The sequence below is a fragment of the Perna viridis genome, chromosome 13 (genome assembly GCF_037379345.1).
Source record: "Perna viridis isolate PV_CMFRI_1.1 ecotype Kerala chromosome 13, ASM3737934v1, whole genome shotgun sequence".
In the NCBI taxonomy this organism is placed as follows: Eukaryota; Metazoa; Mollusca; class Bivalvia; order Mytilida; family Mytilidae; genus Perna; species Perna viridis.
In genome coordinates this window covers 9,341,004-9,357,371 of record NC_142457.1, presented here as the reverse complement: position 1 = coordinate 9,357,371, position 16,368 = coordinate 9,341,004, and the positions used below count along the sequence as shown (strand labels likewise).

The window sequence follows — 16,368 nt, the reverse complement described above, 5'->3', positions numbered from 1 at the left end:
GGTGTCAGTATTTAATTGAAGCCCCATGACTGTCCTTTAGCGGACATTTTTCATCCCGTTTGGGTTGCTGTCTCTTTGACATATTCACTACATCCATTCTCCTTATATGTAGTTCTATGAAAACAATTTGAGTCACACAAAAATTAAGAAATATAGGGCTTTATCAATTTTGAAGCAGTGTGTGGTACGTGGGACACACATTTTTGAAACAGATTATAGTCATGATAACGTCATTTTTATTATGATTTTGCAAGGAAGTACCTTTCAGAAGAAATTCAAACTCAGTAAAATTTAGATTTGTCTCTTTAAATTTTTTTCTAGGCTATGCATACATGCAATATTTAGGGCACACTTTTCTGAAACAGACTATATCCTATAGATATATGATATAAAATACTGTTTGCATAAAGATTATAGGAGTGATTTAAAATTATATTATTATTGTCACAGCCTATGCAGTGGGCTAATTTACTATCTAATTCTGCCATAAAAGGTTGTGGTAAGGATTCTTGGTAGGTTTTATAGGAATAGGGGAAGAAACTCAGGACAGATGTGTATAGAACAAATTCTAAAGTCTTGTTAAAGTTCGCTAGAGGGAAGGTTATTTGATGATTTTAACAGTACTTTGTCAATTGGATTTTTACAGTTTTGTTGATCTGAAATTTGGCTTGAAGCTCTCTGATAACTAGTGTGAAATTGAACATTTATGAGGATAACTTCATGATGTTTCGGATTGAAATGGATGTAACTGAGGAATTTTCATATTATGGTGCAATTACAAAATAAAATGTTACTGTTACTTATATTTATACATAGTTCTAGTTGTATACACAAAATAGGATAAATTTACTCACACATTGGATTAAAAATGCTTTAAAGACTGAATTGCAGAGTGTTTCTGAAATAATCTTATCCAGTGATGTATATATGCTTACAACTATTGCAAAATAAAAGGAAATGTTTCTTTGAATATTACCTTGAGGTGATGATTGATTTATAAAAATCTGTTTTATTGTGTCAACTCTGTAGTAACAAGACAGACTTGTAAGTATAGTGGAAGTTAATTGTTTTATGGAAAAATGTGAGAAATTATTTTTTTTTTTCATTGATTTTGGTTTTCTGTGTTGTGTGTAGCTAACTGTTGTAGTGTTTATAACGTATACAGAAATCATTCATTCTCTTGATTCTCATTGCATTGAAATCATTTTTTAAGTAATTCAGATTTTGTATCAACTTTCAGGGCAAAATACTGTGAATATATTAATATTTGCAGTATACAAATTTTCACAGTTTCGCTGTTGACAGATAAATGCAAAAAATAGTCCCATGAAATTAATTTTTAACACTATGAACCACTTATTGTTAGTTTGTTTGTTTGTTTTTGTTTTTTTTTGTTTTTGTTTTAAACCATGAAAATCAATACCCACGAATATGTTCACTTGACAGAATCCACAAAAACTGATCTGCCTGCAGTAGTCTGTCAGTGAGATTACTGAAATGAGTTACAGCTTACTCAAGTTATCAATGAAATCAGAGTAAAAGGGAAGGCACCCTCTTGTAGTGATGAGGGATATTATTTTTTTTAAAGTTTTTTTTCCATGTACCTCAACGTTACCCTGACTTTACCTGAAATCAATAAAGTATAATAGTGCTGTTGGCTTTCAAAATGAGAACTATTTATTAAGTATAGTTTAGTACACGTATACTTTGAACTCTTATGGTGTTAAAGTTCTATAGAAACAGGAACCAGTACCAAAACCAACCCCCCTATTTTAGCTATTGTGAAATAATTTTGACTATCGACCTTTTCCTAATTTCCTTCCTGTTAGAAATGTGGGATTTCCTGATTTATTACAAAAATTATGTTACTAATTGTACAGTAAAAACTGTCTGAACCCATCCCCCCCCCAAAAAAACAAACCAAAAACCAATTTAACCAGAACCCTTTGAATTTTTTCATATAAGTATAAATGTATTTTGAACCTGCGGAAAGTGGACACCTGTTTAAACTGCATGAACAAATCTGAGTTCAGTTAAGCAATGTTTCACTGTATTGTTGAATGACCAGGCAGTAGATTCTCTACTTTTTAACATTAAACATTTAAGTAAGCTCTTCTTTCATTGTTTGTTATGATACAGTTAATATGAAATTTCATCTCCATATAAAGTTGAACTCCTCCCTAAAAAATAAATTATCATGTTTACATTGCTATCCAGGGATGAAATGACCATGTTCAGTATAAAATTCAAATTTTCCCTTGTATTTAATTTGAATTGAAAAAAATATAAATTGCATATCATGTTCCTATTGTATAATGTTTGGTAAATACATTCAGATTATCTACAGGCTTATAGCTAGAAAAAATACTGTATTTATATGCAAGCTTTAGAAAGGGGAACTAGTAAGACTATATATATTATGAGTGTTTTCTTCCCTGTTTAACCTGTGTCACCTAACGATGAAAGTAAGTCTAGTAGCTGCTCAATTCTGCCCGTCTGTCTGTCTGTCCATCAGACTTAGTGGGTACCTACCTTGTGTAATCTGTATGTCAAAAAGAATAATACAAATATTATTCAAAATTAGCATTGTGTTTTTATACTTCTTGAAAATGTGCAACTCTAGGATCAGGGAGAAATTTGATTTGATTTTTTCTTCATATTTCAGCATGTTGAACACAGGCATTTTTTTGTCATTTAATGCTGAGGAATGACACCTCCTTTGTGTAATCTGTAACTCAATAAGTATTATACCAATATCATTCAAACTTTAGACTGTGTTTATCTATTATTTTAATGCCATGCAAACAAACTTAAAGCTAAATGTAACAATTATAATTTTTGTAATTGAGACAGTCCATTGTGTATTATGCTTTGACTGTATTTTAGAATGAAGATTTTTTCACATTATCACATGTATATCAAACTTTAAATTCACATGTAGCTCTAAGTATGAACTAGTATCAGTTCTGAATATAAATCCTTAAGGGGACATCTCTGGAAATAAATCCTGAAGGAGACATCTTTGGAAATAAATCCTGAAGGACACATCTTTGGAAATAAATCCTGAAGGAGACATCTTTGGAAATAAATCCTGAAGGGGGCGTCTTTGGAAATAAACCCTGAAGGGGACATCTTTGGAAAAGACAGCATTAAGAAAACCAAAAGAACAACATAAAGAGAACAAATCATACAACACAAAAAAAAACAAAAAAGTACACACAGAAAATGAACAGCATGAACCCTACTATAAAAATAATCAAGGGAACCAAGGTTATAGCAGTAATCAAAAGAATGTAATCCAGGGACAAAAACCAGACATGGAAAACAGACATACACAACAAAGAACATAAAGTAACTGAAATCATACATTCAAAGTAATAAAAGCAACTTGGACTCCACTTAAAAATTGGAGCATGGATCAGGTGCACCAGTAGGGTAAGTGTTCTCTGCTTTTCTAGAAACACCTGCCAAGTTGCTGATAAAAAGTCAAGTCCAAGTCAAGTCTAGGGTAGAAACTATATGCGAACCCAGGTGCTCTAGAATCTTGAAAAAAATAATTCAGTTTCTATGGTTCTGAATGTAACATAATGACCTCAGCGTACAGTGCACCAGATTTGCTTATGTTTCAATATCTTTTTTCGCATCGTCTCAGGCACAGCTAGAGTCTTAAGATCTTTAACAGGAAACTGAAGTGGTTCTTTAAATGTTGATTTGCCTTTAAAAGATCTAACAATTTTAAGGAAGTTCAATACTGTATGGTTAAAATATATCTGACAGAAATTTAATTGTCACGAGACCTCCAAGTATATGCTTCCTCCCTACTACTCAGTACTAATGTATCAAATAGATCAGTTCTTTTTTCAAAAAGGTAGCCTTCTTTGCTTACACAATCCAATTAAATATGGAACTAATGCCCTGTGTTACTCTGTGGTGAGTCATCACTTATAACTTTAGAGGTCATATCTATTAGACAAAAGTTATAGGGTCCATTTTACTATAGGTTAATGCAATAGCTCAAGAGTTTGGGGATATAGCAAGAGTGTTCAAGGGGTTGACATTAAAAAAAAATTGTTAATTTCATGTAACTTTTTGGCAAAACTGGGCAAATTATAGCCCCACCCCCTATTATAAATCTCTGGATCCACCCCTTCATACAGATTGAAGTCATCACTACAGAAGTTTTATGGTCGTCATCATGAACTCGTGGATCGTTATGGTGTATCCATCTGCAACATGAAAACTGATTTATTCAACAAGTCATAATTTTCCTTTCCTCATTTGTCTACCCCAGACTTGACTTCTTTTTTAGCAACTTGGCGGGTGTTTCTAGAAAAGCAAAGGACGCTTACCCTACCGGTGCACCTGGTCCATGCTCCCAGTTAAGTCTGAGTTGCTCATTTGCTTTTGTTACTTTGTATGTATGATTTTAGTTACTTTATGTTCTTTGTTGTGTATGTCTGTTTTCCATGTCTGGTCTTCGTCCCTGGATTACATTCTTTTGATTATTGCTATAACCTTGGTTCCCTTGATTACTATTCAACTAATTGCAAAGAGGTGGTAAATTCTAGATATGGTCGTGAATTCCATACTGTTAGTAATTTCAACCATTTATAAATTGTAATGCCTTAAGTAAAATAGATGCTTGATCCAATATGTAATTGAAGGTAGTAACTTCTATCTTTACCAATGCCATCATTGGATACTGCTGTTATGAAACCCTTGCAAGTAGGAGAATTTTTCCTCACTGTCTAAGAAAAAGACGTAGGTCTGGACCTAACTACTATACTATACTATACTATGTCTATACAAGGGAGTGGTCTGTCGTATCCATGCTGCTCTTTTAAACTGGTTGTAAATCCTCTCTTTGAAAGAGAGTTTGTCCTGGAAAAGGTTTTTTTTCTTTTTTTTGGTTTGGTTTTGTTTTGTTTTGTTTTTTTTTTTTTTTGGTTGTGGGGGGGGGAGGTTTCGTCTGTCTAGAATCCATTCAGCAGGGATGTATTTCAAAATATACTTTCAGCATACCTTCCAGTCCTATCTACTCCCTTCTTGATTTGGAGAAGTGGGATATTTTGGCTTTGGATGATGGTTTACCTCAAACAATTAACATCTTAACATCTTCCTCTGTATAGTACTTTTTGTAATGTCCCTCTCTCCTGGATAGTCTCCGACCTGATTTCTCATACTTCATCAGGAAACACACTATAGCTGTACTCATGCTGGGTAGTGTCCGACCTGATTTCTCATTCTTCATCAGGAAACACACTATAGTTGTACTCATGAATTCATTTGCCACCCACATTTTTTCACAAGTATGTACAACCTTATTTTATGGGACATTATGAAATAGATTAAACAAAAGGAAAGGAAGTTCTATGGTTAGTGTGTCAGAGAATTTATTGTTGTTGTGGTTTTATCATTATTTTGGGTGTTCAGGTAAGTTTTCTCAATCTTATTGCATTTTAAATTCTTTGTTTCTATTACAGAAGGTTTACATCTGTTTCTATTTTTTTTTGGTTTTAAGAACTTCTTGTATACAATTGACTTTTTAATCTTGAAATTCCTACTTATTAGGTCCTTGAAACGTGGGAACTTTACAGCATACTGAATTTTGCAATATTTATATTTTTTACCCGGTAATTTACTTCTGTTACATATTTAAGTGTACGGAATGTGTATAGACCACTTACATAAGGAAATCTAATAATTATCTTGACTGTCATATGAAATAACTATGTTTTTCAAGTGAGAAACTTCTCGTAGTTTTGATTGCTGCATTTTATATGATGACTGCCATTGAAATGAAAAACAGAAAAACCTGTGTAAACTGAACCCCTTATAGACTTTATAATTGGTTTATTTAGACAGGTGTTTGGTTTAACAAGGTCAAAAACATAATTAGATTTATATTTACTTTAAAAAATGTCTGGTTTAACTGGTGTTAGAATTTTTCAGGATTTCAACTTTTCATATTTTGTGAATAACATGCTTTTACTATGAACTTGACTTGTGTCATTTAACTGGCACAAATTATAACCCCTGTAAATAGGTTTATATTAATATTTGCAGAAATTAATATTTTTGAATGCATTTGGGATAAGATATGATCTCTCAATCTTGCCTTCCTATTTGGAGTAAATTAGTTTCTTTTTCAAAATCACATATATTTTCAATTTTTGATTGTCAAGACTACGTGCAACACATTCTAGGGATATTTTACAAGTTTGTATGTGAGCTTATCACCTTCATTTAAATAAACAGTTCAACCTCTGCTCAACAATTGCCAACCCCAATGATAATTTATCAGAACAAACAATCACCACATTGTAATTAATTTTAAGTCACCAATGATAATTAATACCTTAAATTTGATTTGTATAGATCTAGATCTTATCATCAAAACATACAAATATTATGTACCAGTAGATCTTTACAAAATGTTTACTAGCAGTTATATCCCTTTGTATTTGTACAGTGAAAACTGAACCCCTTTCAAATTGATTTATTTGTTGTGTTTAGACAGATGTTTGGTATACAAAGTTTGAACTGGTTCATAATACATTTAATCTTATGAAGGGACTTTCAGAAGATGTCTGGTTTTGACAGATTTCTGTTTGATTAAAGGTTTATTTAAAACAGATTTTACAGTATGAGAATACAAGTTTTGATAAAGATCAGGACCTGTGAATATTTTAACATTTCTGTGAAGTAAATGTAGTCTGTTTAGAATTTAGAAAACTTAACAGATTTCAGATAGAGAGGAAATTTAAACCCTACATTTTTCTTGTCAGCAAATCATATGTAAAAATGTAATGTTGAAAAAAATATAAGGAAAATACCTCATCATTTAAATTGCTTTGTGTATAAATTGTACTACTGTAACATGGTAACAGTACCCATTCGCAAATATTTTTGGATGCCTGATGATTATCACTGCCTGGTGGGTTGTTTCTAATCGTGTATGAATATATATATATATATATATACTACTCCATCATCCGATATTGATTCATGATGATTTTGCATTATTGTTTGAATATGATCGTGAGATATTTCCCAAAAATTACATTGTCATATAAAGATTAATTTGGTAAAAATGTTTGGCTAGTGATAACATTGGTATTTTTTGACACTGTTTTATATTCCCTGTAGACATTTTCAGTATCCATTGTTTCTTGACTTCAGATTTTGTTCTATTTCTGTTTTATTTATTTCCTTTTTGAGTTATCTGCTCCACTACTTGTACTCTCATGAAACACAATCAAATACATTATATTACAATAATGAAATAAAATTTTTTAAAAAGTAGATTTACTAAGTAACATATTGTTGACACCTTGAACTTTTTTTGTTCGTTATATTATACCAGTATATTGTACCGGTATTAGGAAGGAAATCAAGTATAAATTTATACTTAGACAGGATTTATTTGTCGATTGTATAGTGTTTCAGTAAAGATGGATACAGTAATACTAGCCATTGTTGTTCTCTGTTTGTTTTATATTCTTTCTCTTGTTTTTAGACGTAGCCTTGCAGAGAAGGTGCAATTGTTCCAGAATCTTAAGGAAGATAAGAAGCCTGTTGAAAAATCCAAAGTTCCGCCACCAATAGCAAGACGAAAAAACAGGAAGCTTGCATCTCGATTCAGTACCCAGGTAGGCAAATAAATGGGCATCTGGAATCAATGCCTAGGTAGGCAAAAAAATGGGCATCTGAAATCTGAGTGCCCAGGTAGACAAAAAAAATCATTCTTGAAATGGTACCCAAGTTGGCAAAATAATGGGGGTCTCAATTCAGTACCTAGGTAGACAAAAATGGGCATCTGGAATCAGTGCCCAGGTAGGCAAAAAAAATTTCTTGATTTAGTAGTCCCAAGTAGGCAAAATAATGGCATCACAGTTCAGTAATTTGTAGGCAAAACTGTGTCTCAATTCAATACACAGGTATAGACATGCAAAATAATTCATTTTGATTCAATATCCACTTAAGCAAAATAATGGACAACTGGATTCAGTACAAAGATGGGCACTTCACCCTCTCCTTCACACAGTTATTCTTAAAAAACATTCAACTGCTCACAAATTATGAACAGCAACACTAATTACTACACTGCCCCTTTGAAACTGCATTTGAAAAAAATCATCATTGCATTATCCCTTTGGTAATACCGAGTGGTTTTTTTTTTCCTGTAATGCTAACTATGGGTCACTATCTTCATTCACAATAAGTCTATAAGTCTATGTCTCACTGTGGTGTATTTTTATGAGGACGCTTGACTGTCCATAATATTTAATGAGGAATTTGACATCTTAGATGTGTGGGGTTAAGTGACACAGAATTAGGTCAAATGTGTGACACAGAAAACAGATGTTATTTACCTTGATAAATGGTTATGGTATTTGTGTGTTGTTTGGAATTGAGCTTGTTGAAAGTTTCAAAGTTGGTCAGTCCTAAATTGTGCTTGAGGAATTTCTTGGATTGGCCATCTTTAGTGGAAAAGTTAAAATGTTCATTCAATAAGGCAGGGTATGATGTTAACATTTTATCAACCTTGACTGCCACTTGCTCAAATTGAAATTGAGGTTGTCCTTTAGTTAATGCATGTTGAAAAATATATAAAATTTGGTTGTCCCCTGGGCAAGTATGATTTAACTTATTTGTCTGAATGGTATTTTCATTTGTCCCTGGCAATAGGACAACCTTTAACATCATACCCTGTTAGGTTGTGGTTGTATTTTACATTATTGGGGCTTAATTTGCTATGTTTTAGAGTATTTTTAAAGATTTTATTATGTAATATAAATTCATCCTTTTGAATTTGACTAATGCTTGTTTGCTCACTTAAAATGACCTTTTACTTTAAATTTTCAGCCTGTTACAGTTGAAGAAGTTGAAAAAGCTGCTAAGATTTCTCCATTGGCCATGAGCCTGGCCAAACCACCTGATCCTGAGCTTCTACAGGGGTTGTCTTTGTCTGCTCAGAGAGAAATAATGGCTAAACATGCTGAAGCCTCACTTTCACAGCCAGGGTCAAGGTCATCGTCGAGGCATGGGTCACTTGCTGATCTATCTGATGAATCAAAGAAAGGTATGTTATCTCACTTTGGCTATAGTCATGAACTACAAACTTTTAGAAAGACAAAATAAGTAAAAATCATACCTATAATACTTTGTTAGATGATCCTTAGATTTAGTACCAGCCAAAAGTCAAACTTATCTTGCTGTATGTTAGTACATTTGTACCAGTTTTTGATCTTCAGTGAAGTTTACTAAATGTCCAGAATGACAAAAAAAGCCAAGTGTAGTGATTTGATTGTGTTCTTTCGATTCTTAACCTACAAATTTTCTATAATAATAAAGTGTTTGTGGTATTTCATGAAATTTCTGTGCAGTTTAGATTGAAAACTTTAAGTAGACAATGTATTTCCCCTGTATATAAAAGTAAGAGAGGATTTCATCTATTTATAGCACAGTACATGCATGCAACTACTCAGTTTTCCTACTTCAGATTCATAATTAGCAATGTGACCCATAAAAACATCAGTGATAAATATATCTATATGTCTTAAGGAGGTAGACCTAGGGTAAGGGACATAACTCATGAAATCAGTGATTAATATATCTATATGTCTTACAGAGGTGGACCTAGGGTAAGGGACATAACTCATGAAATCCGTGATAAATAAATCTATATGTCTTAAGGAGTAGACCTAGGGGTAAGGAACATAACTCATGAAATCAGTGATAAATATTTCTATATTTCTTAAGTGTATCATGTGTTGTTCTTAAATTTTATGACTTGAAAGTGTTTTAAAAATGTATGATGTATTTTAGGTATTTTAAAATCTGCTGAAAAAGTTGCCATAGAATCATCTGAAGTTCAAGGAATTCTCAAACAGGAAGGTGCTAAAACATCAGATAAAGATGTCAAAAGTATACTCAAACCTGATCATCCTCAAGACCATGACCAGGAGCAGAAAAGTATTCTCAAACATTCTGATGAAGTTCATACTATACCAAAGCAAGCAGAAAGTAAAAGCATATTGAAACATGAAGATGATGTGAAAGAGAATGATTTCAAAGCTGTAAAGCCTATCCTTAAACATGAAGAAGAAAAAAGTCAAGAACAAACTGCTTTAAAACCTATCCTTAAACACGAAGAGGAGAAAAGTCAGGAACAATCTGCTGTAAAACCAATCCTAAAGCATGAAGAGGAACTTGAAAAAAACGAATCTAGTGTCAAAGCAATTTTGCGTAAAACTGAAAGTGAGGACAAAAAAGGAAAAAGTGAGGATGTGAAACCGATTTTAAAACATGTAGATGCATCTGATGATTCTGTTAGATCAAAGGATTTTGAAATGAAGCGAAAGTCTATTGAGGAGGAATTATTATTGACACCTATTCTCAAACACTCGGAGGAAAAGGAAAGTGAGAAAGAATTTGATGTTAAAGGTGTTTTGAAAAAAGATAAATCATTAGAATTGACAAGTGAACCTCGAGGAATCTTGAAAAAGGAAAGTAGTTTTGAAACCAAAGTGATAGAGCCAGAAAAAAGTGCTTTGAAAAAGTCCCTATCAAAGGATATGAAGGATTCACAAAAATCTAATGGAATTTTACATAAAGAAGAAGATGGGACTGCACAGTCCGAGATTGAAATCACAGAGATTGAAACTGTTGAAGTTGCTGAGGAGGTAGTGGATGATTCTGTTTCTCAGAAGAGGCGAGCTAGAGATCCAGCTGAAAGAGAAAGGTGAGACAGTGATATGAATTACCATACTTTACATTTACACTTGTTTAGTACTTTCCACTTTCGTGCGGTTTAGTACCTTCCACTTAATCACGGTTTAGTACCTTCCACTTTCTTATGGTGGATCTTTCAATTAGGTTGAGAAAATGTTTAGGACCTTTTACTCTTTAAAGTAAATTTTAACCCCTGCTAGAGCTTGATAAGAACTGATTTTTTTTTTGCAATGCGGAACATCTGTAGCTTTATAATCTAGTGCAGTGCATGTTACCAAATTTTTGATTTAATGAAATTATGCATGGTAACAAGTTACAAGATTTTGGCTAAGCAGAACCTGAATTATAAGAACAATGCCTCCTACTTATATATTGACTCTAAACAGACAGTGAGGGTATTTTTTTATATTCCCACAAAACCATTTTTTTTTTTGGGGGGGGTGGGGGTATATATGGATCACCACATTTGTGTTTCTTCTTGTCCTTCCATTCATTTGGCTGTCTACATTTTTTACAAACACTATTGCCCCTTATAAGCTCAAGTGATCCTGGTGAAATTTTAAAGGAAGTTTGAGCATCGTACATGTATGTAGGTGTACTAGAAAGAATATAATTACTGTCAGAAGATTTCAAGGGTAGATCATCCAACTTAAGGGTTTTACATATTCAACTCACTCAAGGGATTCTGATAAAATTTTATAGGAAAGTACATTTTTTTGTAGATTTGTATAAATTCATTTAATTACTGTTTGAGTGTTCATGGACCCTCACTCTATCTACACTTTATTCGGTTTCTGAAAGTGGACTCTTCATATTTCAAACTTGGAAAAAGTTCAGGACCTTCAATTTTAATCTGAGTATCACATGTATGAGCTGATTTTATAGAATTCAGGGAATGCATAAAAGTTTGTTTAGAAAAATAATTTAAGTCTTTTTTTTTAAGGATACATGTAAAAATGTTTTAAGGAAATTAGTTGATAACAGCACATTTTAAAAAAAACCAACAATACATGTACTTGTATGTGATCACTGATCAATTCAGGATGTATGATAACCACTTATAAATGGGGCCATTTTAAGGGTATGTGACATAAAAATTACTCTAAAAAGTGACTATACCACAATGCCAATATAAGGGTATATACCCATATGTTTTATCTTCTTTAAACCGAAAAAGTTGTTTTGATGCATAAAATTCAAAGACATGTCTAAATCATACTTTTTAAAAGTCTTTTTTTATCAGTTTAAATGAAGTTTGATCCTTTGTAAATGGAGTACCCATCTGAACTTGACCAATTAAAAGGTCAGAGGGAGTTTACTTTAGACAGATTTTACTGTCATGATCATATTTTTAATATTGTGAAAAATGTGACTTGCTTCAATTTTTAACATTATTGATCTATATGCATAAAAAATGCAAGAACTTTTCAAAATTTAAAATTACTACAAGAAAGTACTAATAATTAACACATGTAGTTTTACAGTAATTTAATTCTGCTGTCTTTTAATAGACACCTGAAGAAAGGGGAAATAGTGGTCATTATAAATTTGCTTGTAAATGCATGATAATTTGTTTGTTTTCAACCCCACATGGATCCTCATTTTAAAAAATCCTGCATAATATGAGTTCAATAGACTGATCGTCTGGTCACTTCAAAATGTGTGAACTGTATGAGGAAAACTCACTAAATGATAATTTGGCTTGTAGGCAACCACATGCTATGACGCCTTCATAGTGAAGATTTGTGACTAGTGCATAATATTATTAAGGATTGTTTATTGTGGTTCATTTGTTGGTAAACAAATTAGTTAAAGTTTGTCAAGGATAGGAGAAAGATAGGTTTAACTTTTTCTCATGGAAAAAATGGATGTAACATGTAGATATGGTAGGCGAATTGTGAAGCCGAAAATCAATAAAGTGAAAATACCCAAAATGTAAGTCTTGATGATAATTGGAAATGACAAGTACAGATGTACTAAGGGAATAATTACAGTAATAAAGAAGGGGTGTTAAAGGGTCTAACAACAACACAGCACTGATTTATTATTATACTGTTACTATTACCTAATCTTGGTGGAACATGGCAGACTGTTGAACATTTCCTGTCTGGCAGTGGCTGTCAGAGATAAAGACCATATTTCAGGATGATGTACTTTCATAGCATATATATTTTTTTCATTAAATAAAAATTTTCCATCAGACCAAATGTCCAGTTTAAAAAAAAAATTACGGTGAGATGTATATATGAATGAGCAGAGAGTGAGGAAACAATTTACCGCTCTTATTTTTTTCTATTCTCAACAATAAGTATAGGGTAAAAGCTATGCCTATATAAAAACATCAAATGAAGTGGTCAATATTTTTTGGTATCTTACTGTTCCTTTGTATTATATCATTTTTTATTCTGAAAAAAACCATGTATTTGGTTCAGTAAATAAAAAATTTCTATCAGACCAAATGTCCAGTTTAAAAAAAAATTACGTCCAGTTTAAGGTAGAAGCTATGCCTATATAAAAACATCAAATGAAGTGGTCAATATTTTTTGGTATCTTACTGTTCCTTTGTCTTCTGAAAGAAAACATGTGTCCCATAGGTATACAGAAAAACATAGCATTATTAAAACATATAAGTAATACATTGGTAAGGTTGTTGAGGAACAAATATCTCTTATTAAACAAAGAAATTAAAAGGAAATTTGAATTATTAGAGAGAATCCAGTTTGTCATTTACTATCCTTATATACTGGCACAGTTTTCGAAGTTTGGAGTGTTTTGTTTGGTTCATTATCGTACTAAACTTTATAGAATTATGATTTCTGGTAAATTATCTATTGATGTATTTATTTCTGTCCTTTTGGAAAGCAAGACATTCCATTATATACTGGTATTCGTCTCCTATATCGTTTCTTTATAAAGGACACAGTCGAAGCTATCTTAGTATATTATTTCATCTGCCGTTTTCGATTGGGTGTTTATGATTAATTGTTCTGAATTTTACCATTATTAGTATATCAAAACAATCATTGAACTTAAGTGAATCTTTGAATAGGCAATAATTAATTGTCTTTGGTGATTCATGGATCCAACTCCTCGGACACAGCTTGACAAATTTAGTTCTGATTCTGTAGGATTATTTGTCACCATGTGTAGTTGATCATATTGCATCACCATTATTTAACAGGAGTTATGGGACTTCAACTTTAGCAGGGGGACATATGGTTAAAGTGTCCCAAATTATTCAGGGATAAGTTTAAATAGGTTTCATTATAATATACATTTGTATAAGGTCATAAATTTAACTACTTCCTGTTAAAAAAAATAATTTCTTGTATGATATACACATGGAATACGTGTTGATACTCATTAACTTGTGTTTTCATGAAAAATAAAAAAATATTTTTTAAAGGATGGTGACTTACTTGACTTTATTCTTTTTCCCTTCATGGAGAGTAGGGCTGCTTTTAAAAGGGAGGTAACTCATGATTTTCTTGAGATTGTTTTTAAGTTAGTCGTCTTTTTTTTTTTTCAGATATTTGACACAGCCTGCTGAGCTGACTCCTGAAAAGTCACCAGAAACACCCAGAAAATTTAAATACACAGGTCGACACAAAACTCAACCAATTACTCCAGAGGAAAAACGAGATGCTGAGATAGATTCCTCAATAACACGATCTGGTAGTCTACAGGACAGGTACGGTTTACCAATGTTTCTTATACCCCACCATACAAAGTGGCAAGGTATTATATAATACTCTCTGAAAAATTGTGTTTTTGTCCACTTTTTTTCCAAATTTGTTGAGTGTCATCATAAAATACAGATCAAGTTCAAATTTCAGTTTGATCAGATTATTTACTCAAAAGTTGCGGTCATTTTTAGTTGTTTTTTAACCCCCAAAGTTTTGTTCACTATATGGTAGGTATCATTTAATGTCTCAATAGTTGCCCCATACCAGATGTATACCATTGTGTGTCAGTCTGTCTGTAATCTAGTTACTCAAAAACATCTTGATAGATAGAAGTGTCCTTTTATTTGTCATTGTTGACTGATTTCATTGTTCCTGAGTATTAGGACTTTAGACACTGAAATTAAGGTGGAACAGTGTACCATTTGCTTTAATCCAGCCACTAGTAATAATCCAGTAAATTAAAGTCTGGTCATTGTATATTGGTTAAATGTTGGCCATCTGTGTCAAAGTCAAAAATTGAAGCATGTATTAAGAGTCACCTTTTTTAAAAACCTTAAATAGTCTAAGGAATATTGAATATTTTTAGCCCTCTTTCTGAACATGTATGTGAAAAATATGCAGATATATAAAAAGCACTAAACTGCATACAGGTTTAAACAGTGGAAGATGTATGACAGTCCTGGACTTTTCCAAGTTTAACATCTATGGTCCCCTTGAGGCAACCAAAAATCTTTAGTAGCGACAGATTGAAGGGTTGAAAGCCAATGACCTTAGCTTTAACTTCAAAGGTTTAGGTCAGAAATTTAGGGACCAAGACTTCAGACCACCATTAATTTGAACCCAATACAGCATTATACATAAAATTCATATATACCAACATGTTATATAGTTAAATTACTGCTTTGCTTTGGTTGTTTTCAGTTTTTGTTGAGGGGAGAAAATGTTGGTACTGTTTGTCCTGTAAAAAAATACCTTTTCATGATTGTTTTCATAGTCATGGAGCCACACCCAAGCTTAATTTGAATTTTAAAACTTTTTTTTTTAAATCCATGTTGCATTTTTTATAAAAATGAATAATCCTAATAGTGACCGCAGGTTTGGAAGTCATTATTTGTTTATTTGTTAATGGTATATGTATTATTATTTTTGATTTAATTCTGTTAAAAAAAAATAACCAAATTATTTCTCATTTCAATTACAACAGAATGAACCAATTAAAACATAGTGGAGAAGAAGAATGGAAAAAAAGAGTTCAGAGGAATTTGGAGCTTGAACCTGGTTCAGCCTCTCTTATGGAAGTCAAGTTAAGGGAAAAAGTTGGAAATGGTAACACTCGACCATCAAGTATTGCCGATAGACTTACTTTACTGAACACAGCTCAAATGGGATGGAAGGAAAGGGTAGAAGAAACAGATGCCAAGAGATTTACTGTAGCTCATAAGTTAGCTGGTCAGTATAGTAGAGCCTATCTTCACCAAACCAAGATTTGACCTTTAATCCCTGTAAAAGCGGTACTGTGAAATCTGTCTTAACTAAACCATGAATTAACTGAAAAACTGTTGAAATGAGATATCACCCAGGTCCAGTTTCATAAAAATTCTCGAATTAATATTTTTCTCAAAGTCTTTCTCAACTGACATTTCGACCAATCAGATTGCTTGAAATGGAAGATTTGAGGAAAATTCAATATTTTGATTAAAATCTCAGTTTGAGATTTTCTTTATGAAACTGGACCCTAAGGTCTCTTAATTGAAAGGATGTCTGAAAGGAACAAATTTTTCAGTCAAAAATGTGTAGGGTTTAAGATAGTTTACACTGTATCTATATTTTTAAAATGTTATAAGCATTTTCAGAAAAAAACAACAATTTATTTTTTCTTTTTGTTGTTTCAGTTTAAATGAAATAGTAGTTCTTTAAGAATTCAAAATTCCTTTCAAGTCTGAAG

General features: G+C 32.2%; 1 protein-coding gene across 15 annotated transcripts in view; it reads left to right on the top strand.

Annotated features, from left to right (window-relative positions):
* Nucleotides 1-16,368, top strand: part of LOC148599485 (uncharacterized) — a 139,115-nt gene that overhangs the window by 101,567 nt on the left and 21,180 nt on the right. For 14 of the 15 annotated variants that reach the window (XM_088557599.1, XM_088557594.1, XM_088557598.1 and 11 more), the window contains 5 exons: nt 7,520-7,652; nt 8,869-9,085; nt 9,832-10,747; nt 14,267-14,428; nt 15,628-15,872. In XM_088557599.1, coding sequence (XP_088413725.1) covers nt 7,520-7,652; nt 8,869-9,085; nt 9,832-10,747; nt 14,267-14,428; nt 15,628-15,872 — 1,673 coding nt within the window. Of the gene's footprint in view, nt 1-1,029; nt 1,045-7,519; nt 7,653-8,868; nt 9,086-9,831; nt 10,748-14,266; nt 14,429-15,627; nt 15,873-16,368 lie in introns of all 15 variants that reach the window. The other variant, XM_088557600.1, reaches the window with a different exon arrangement.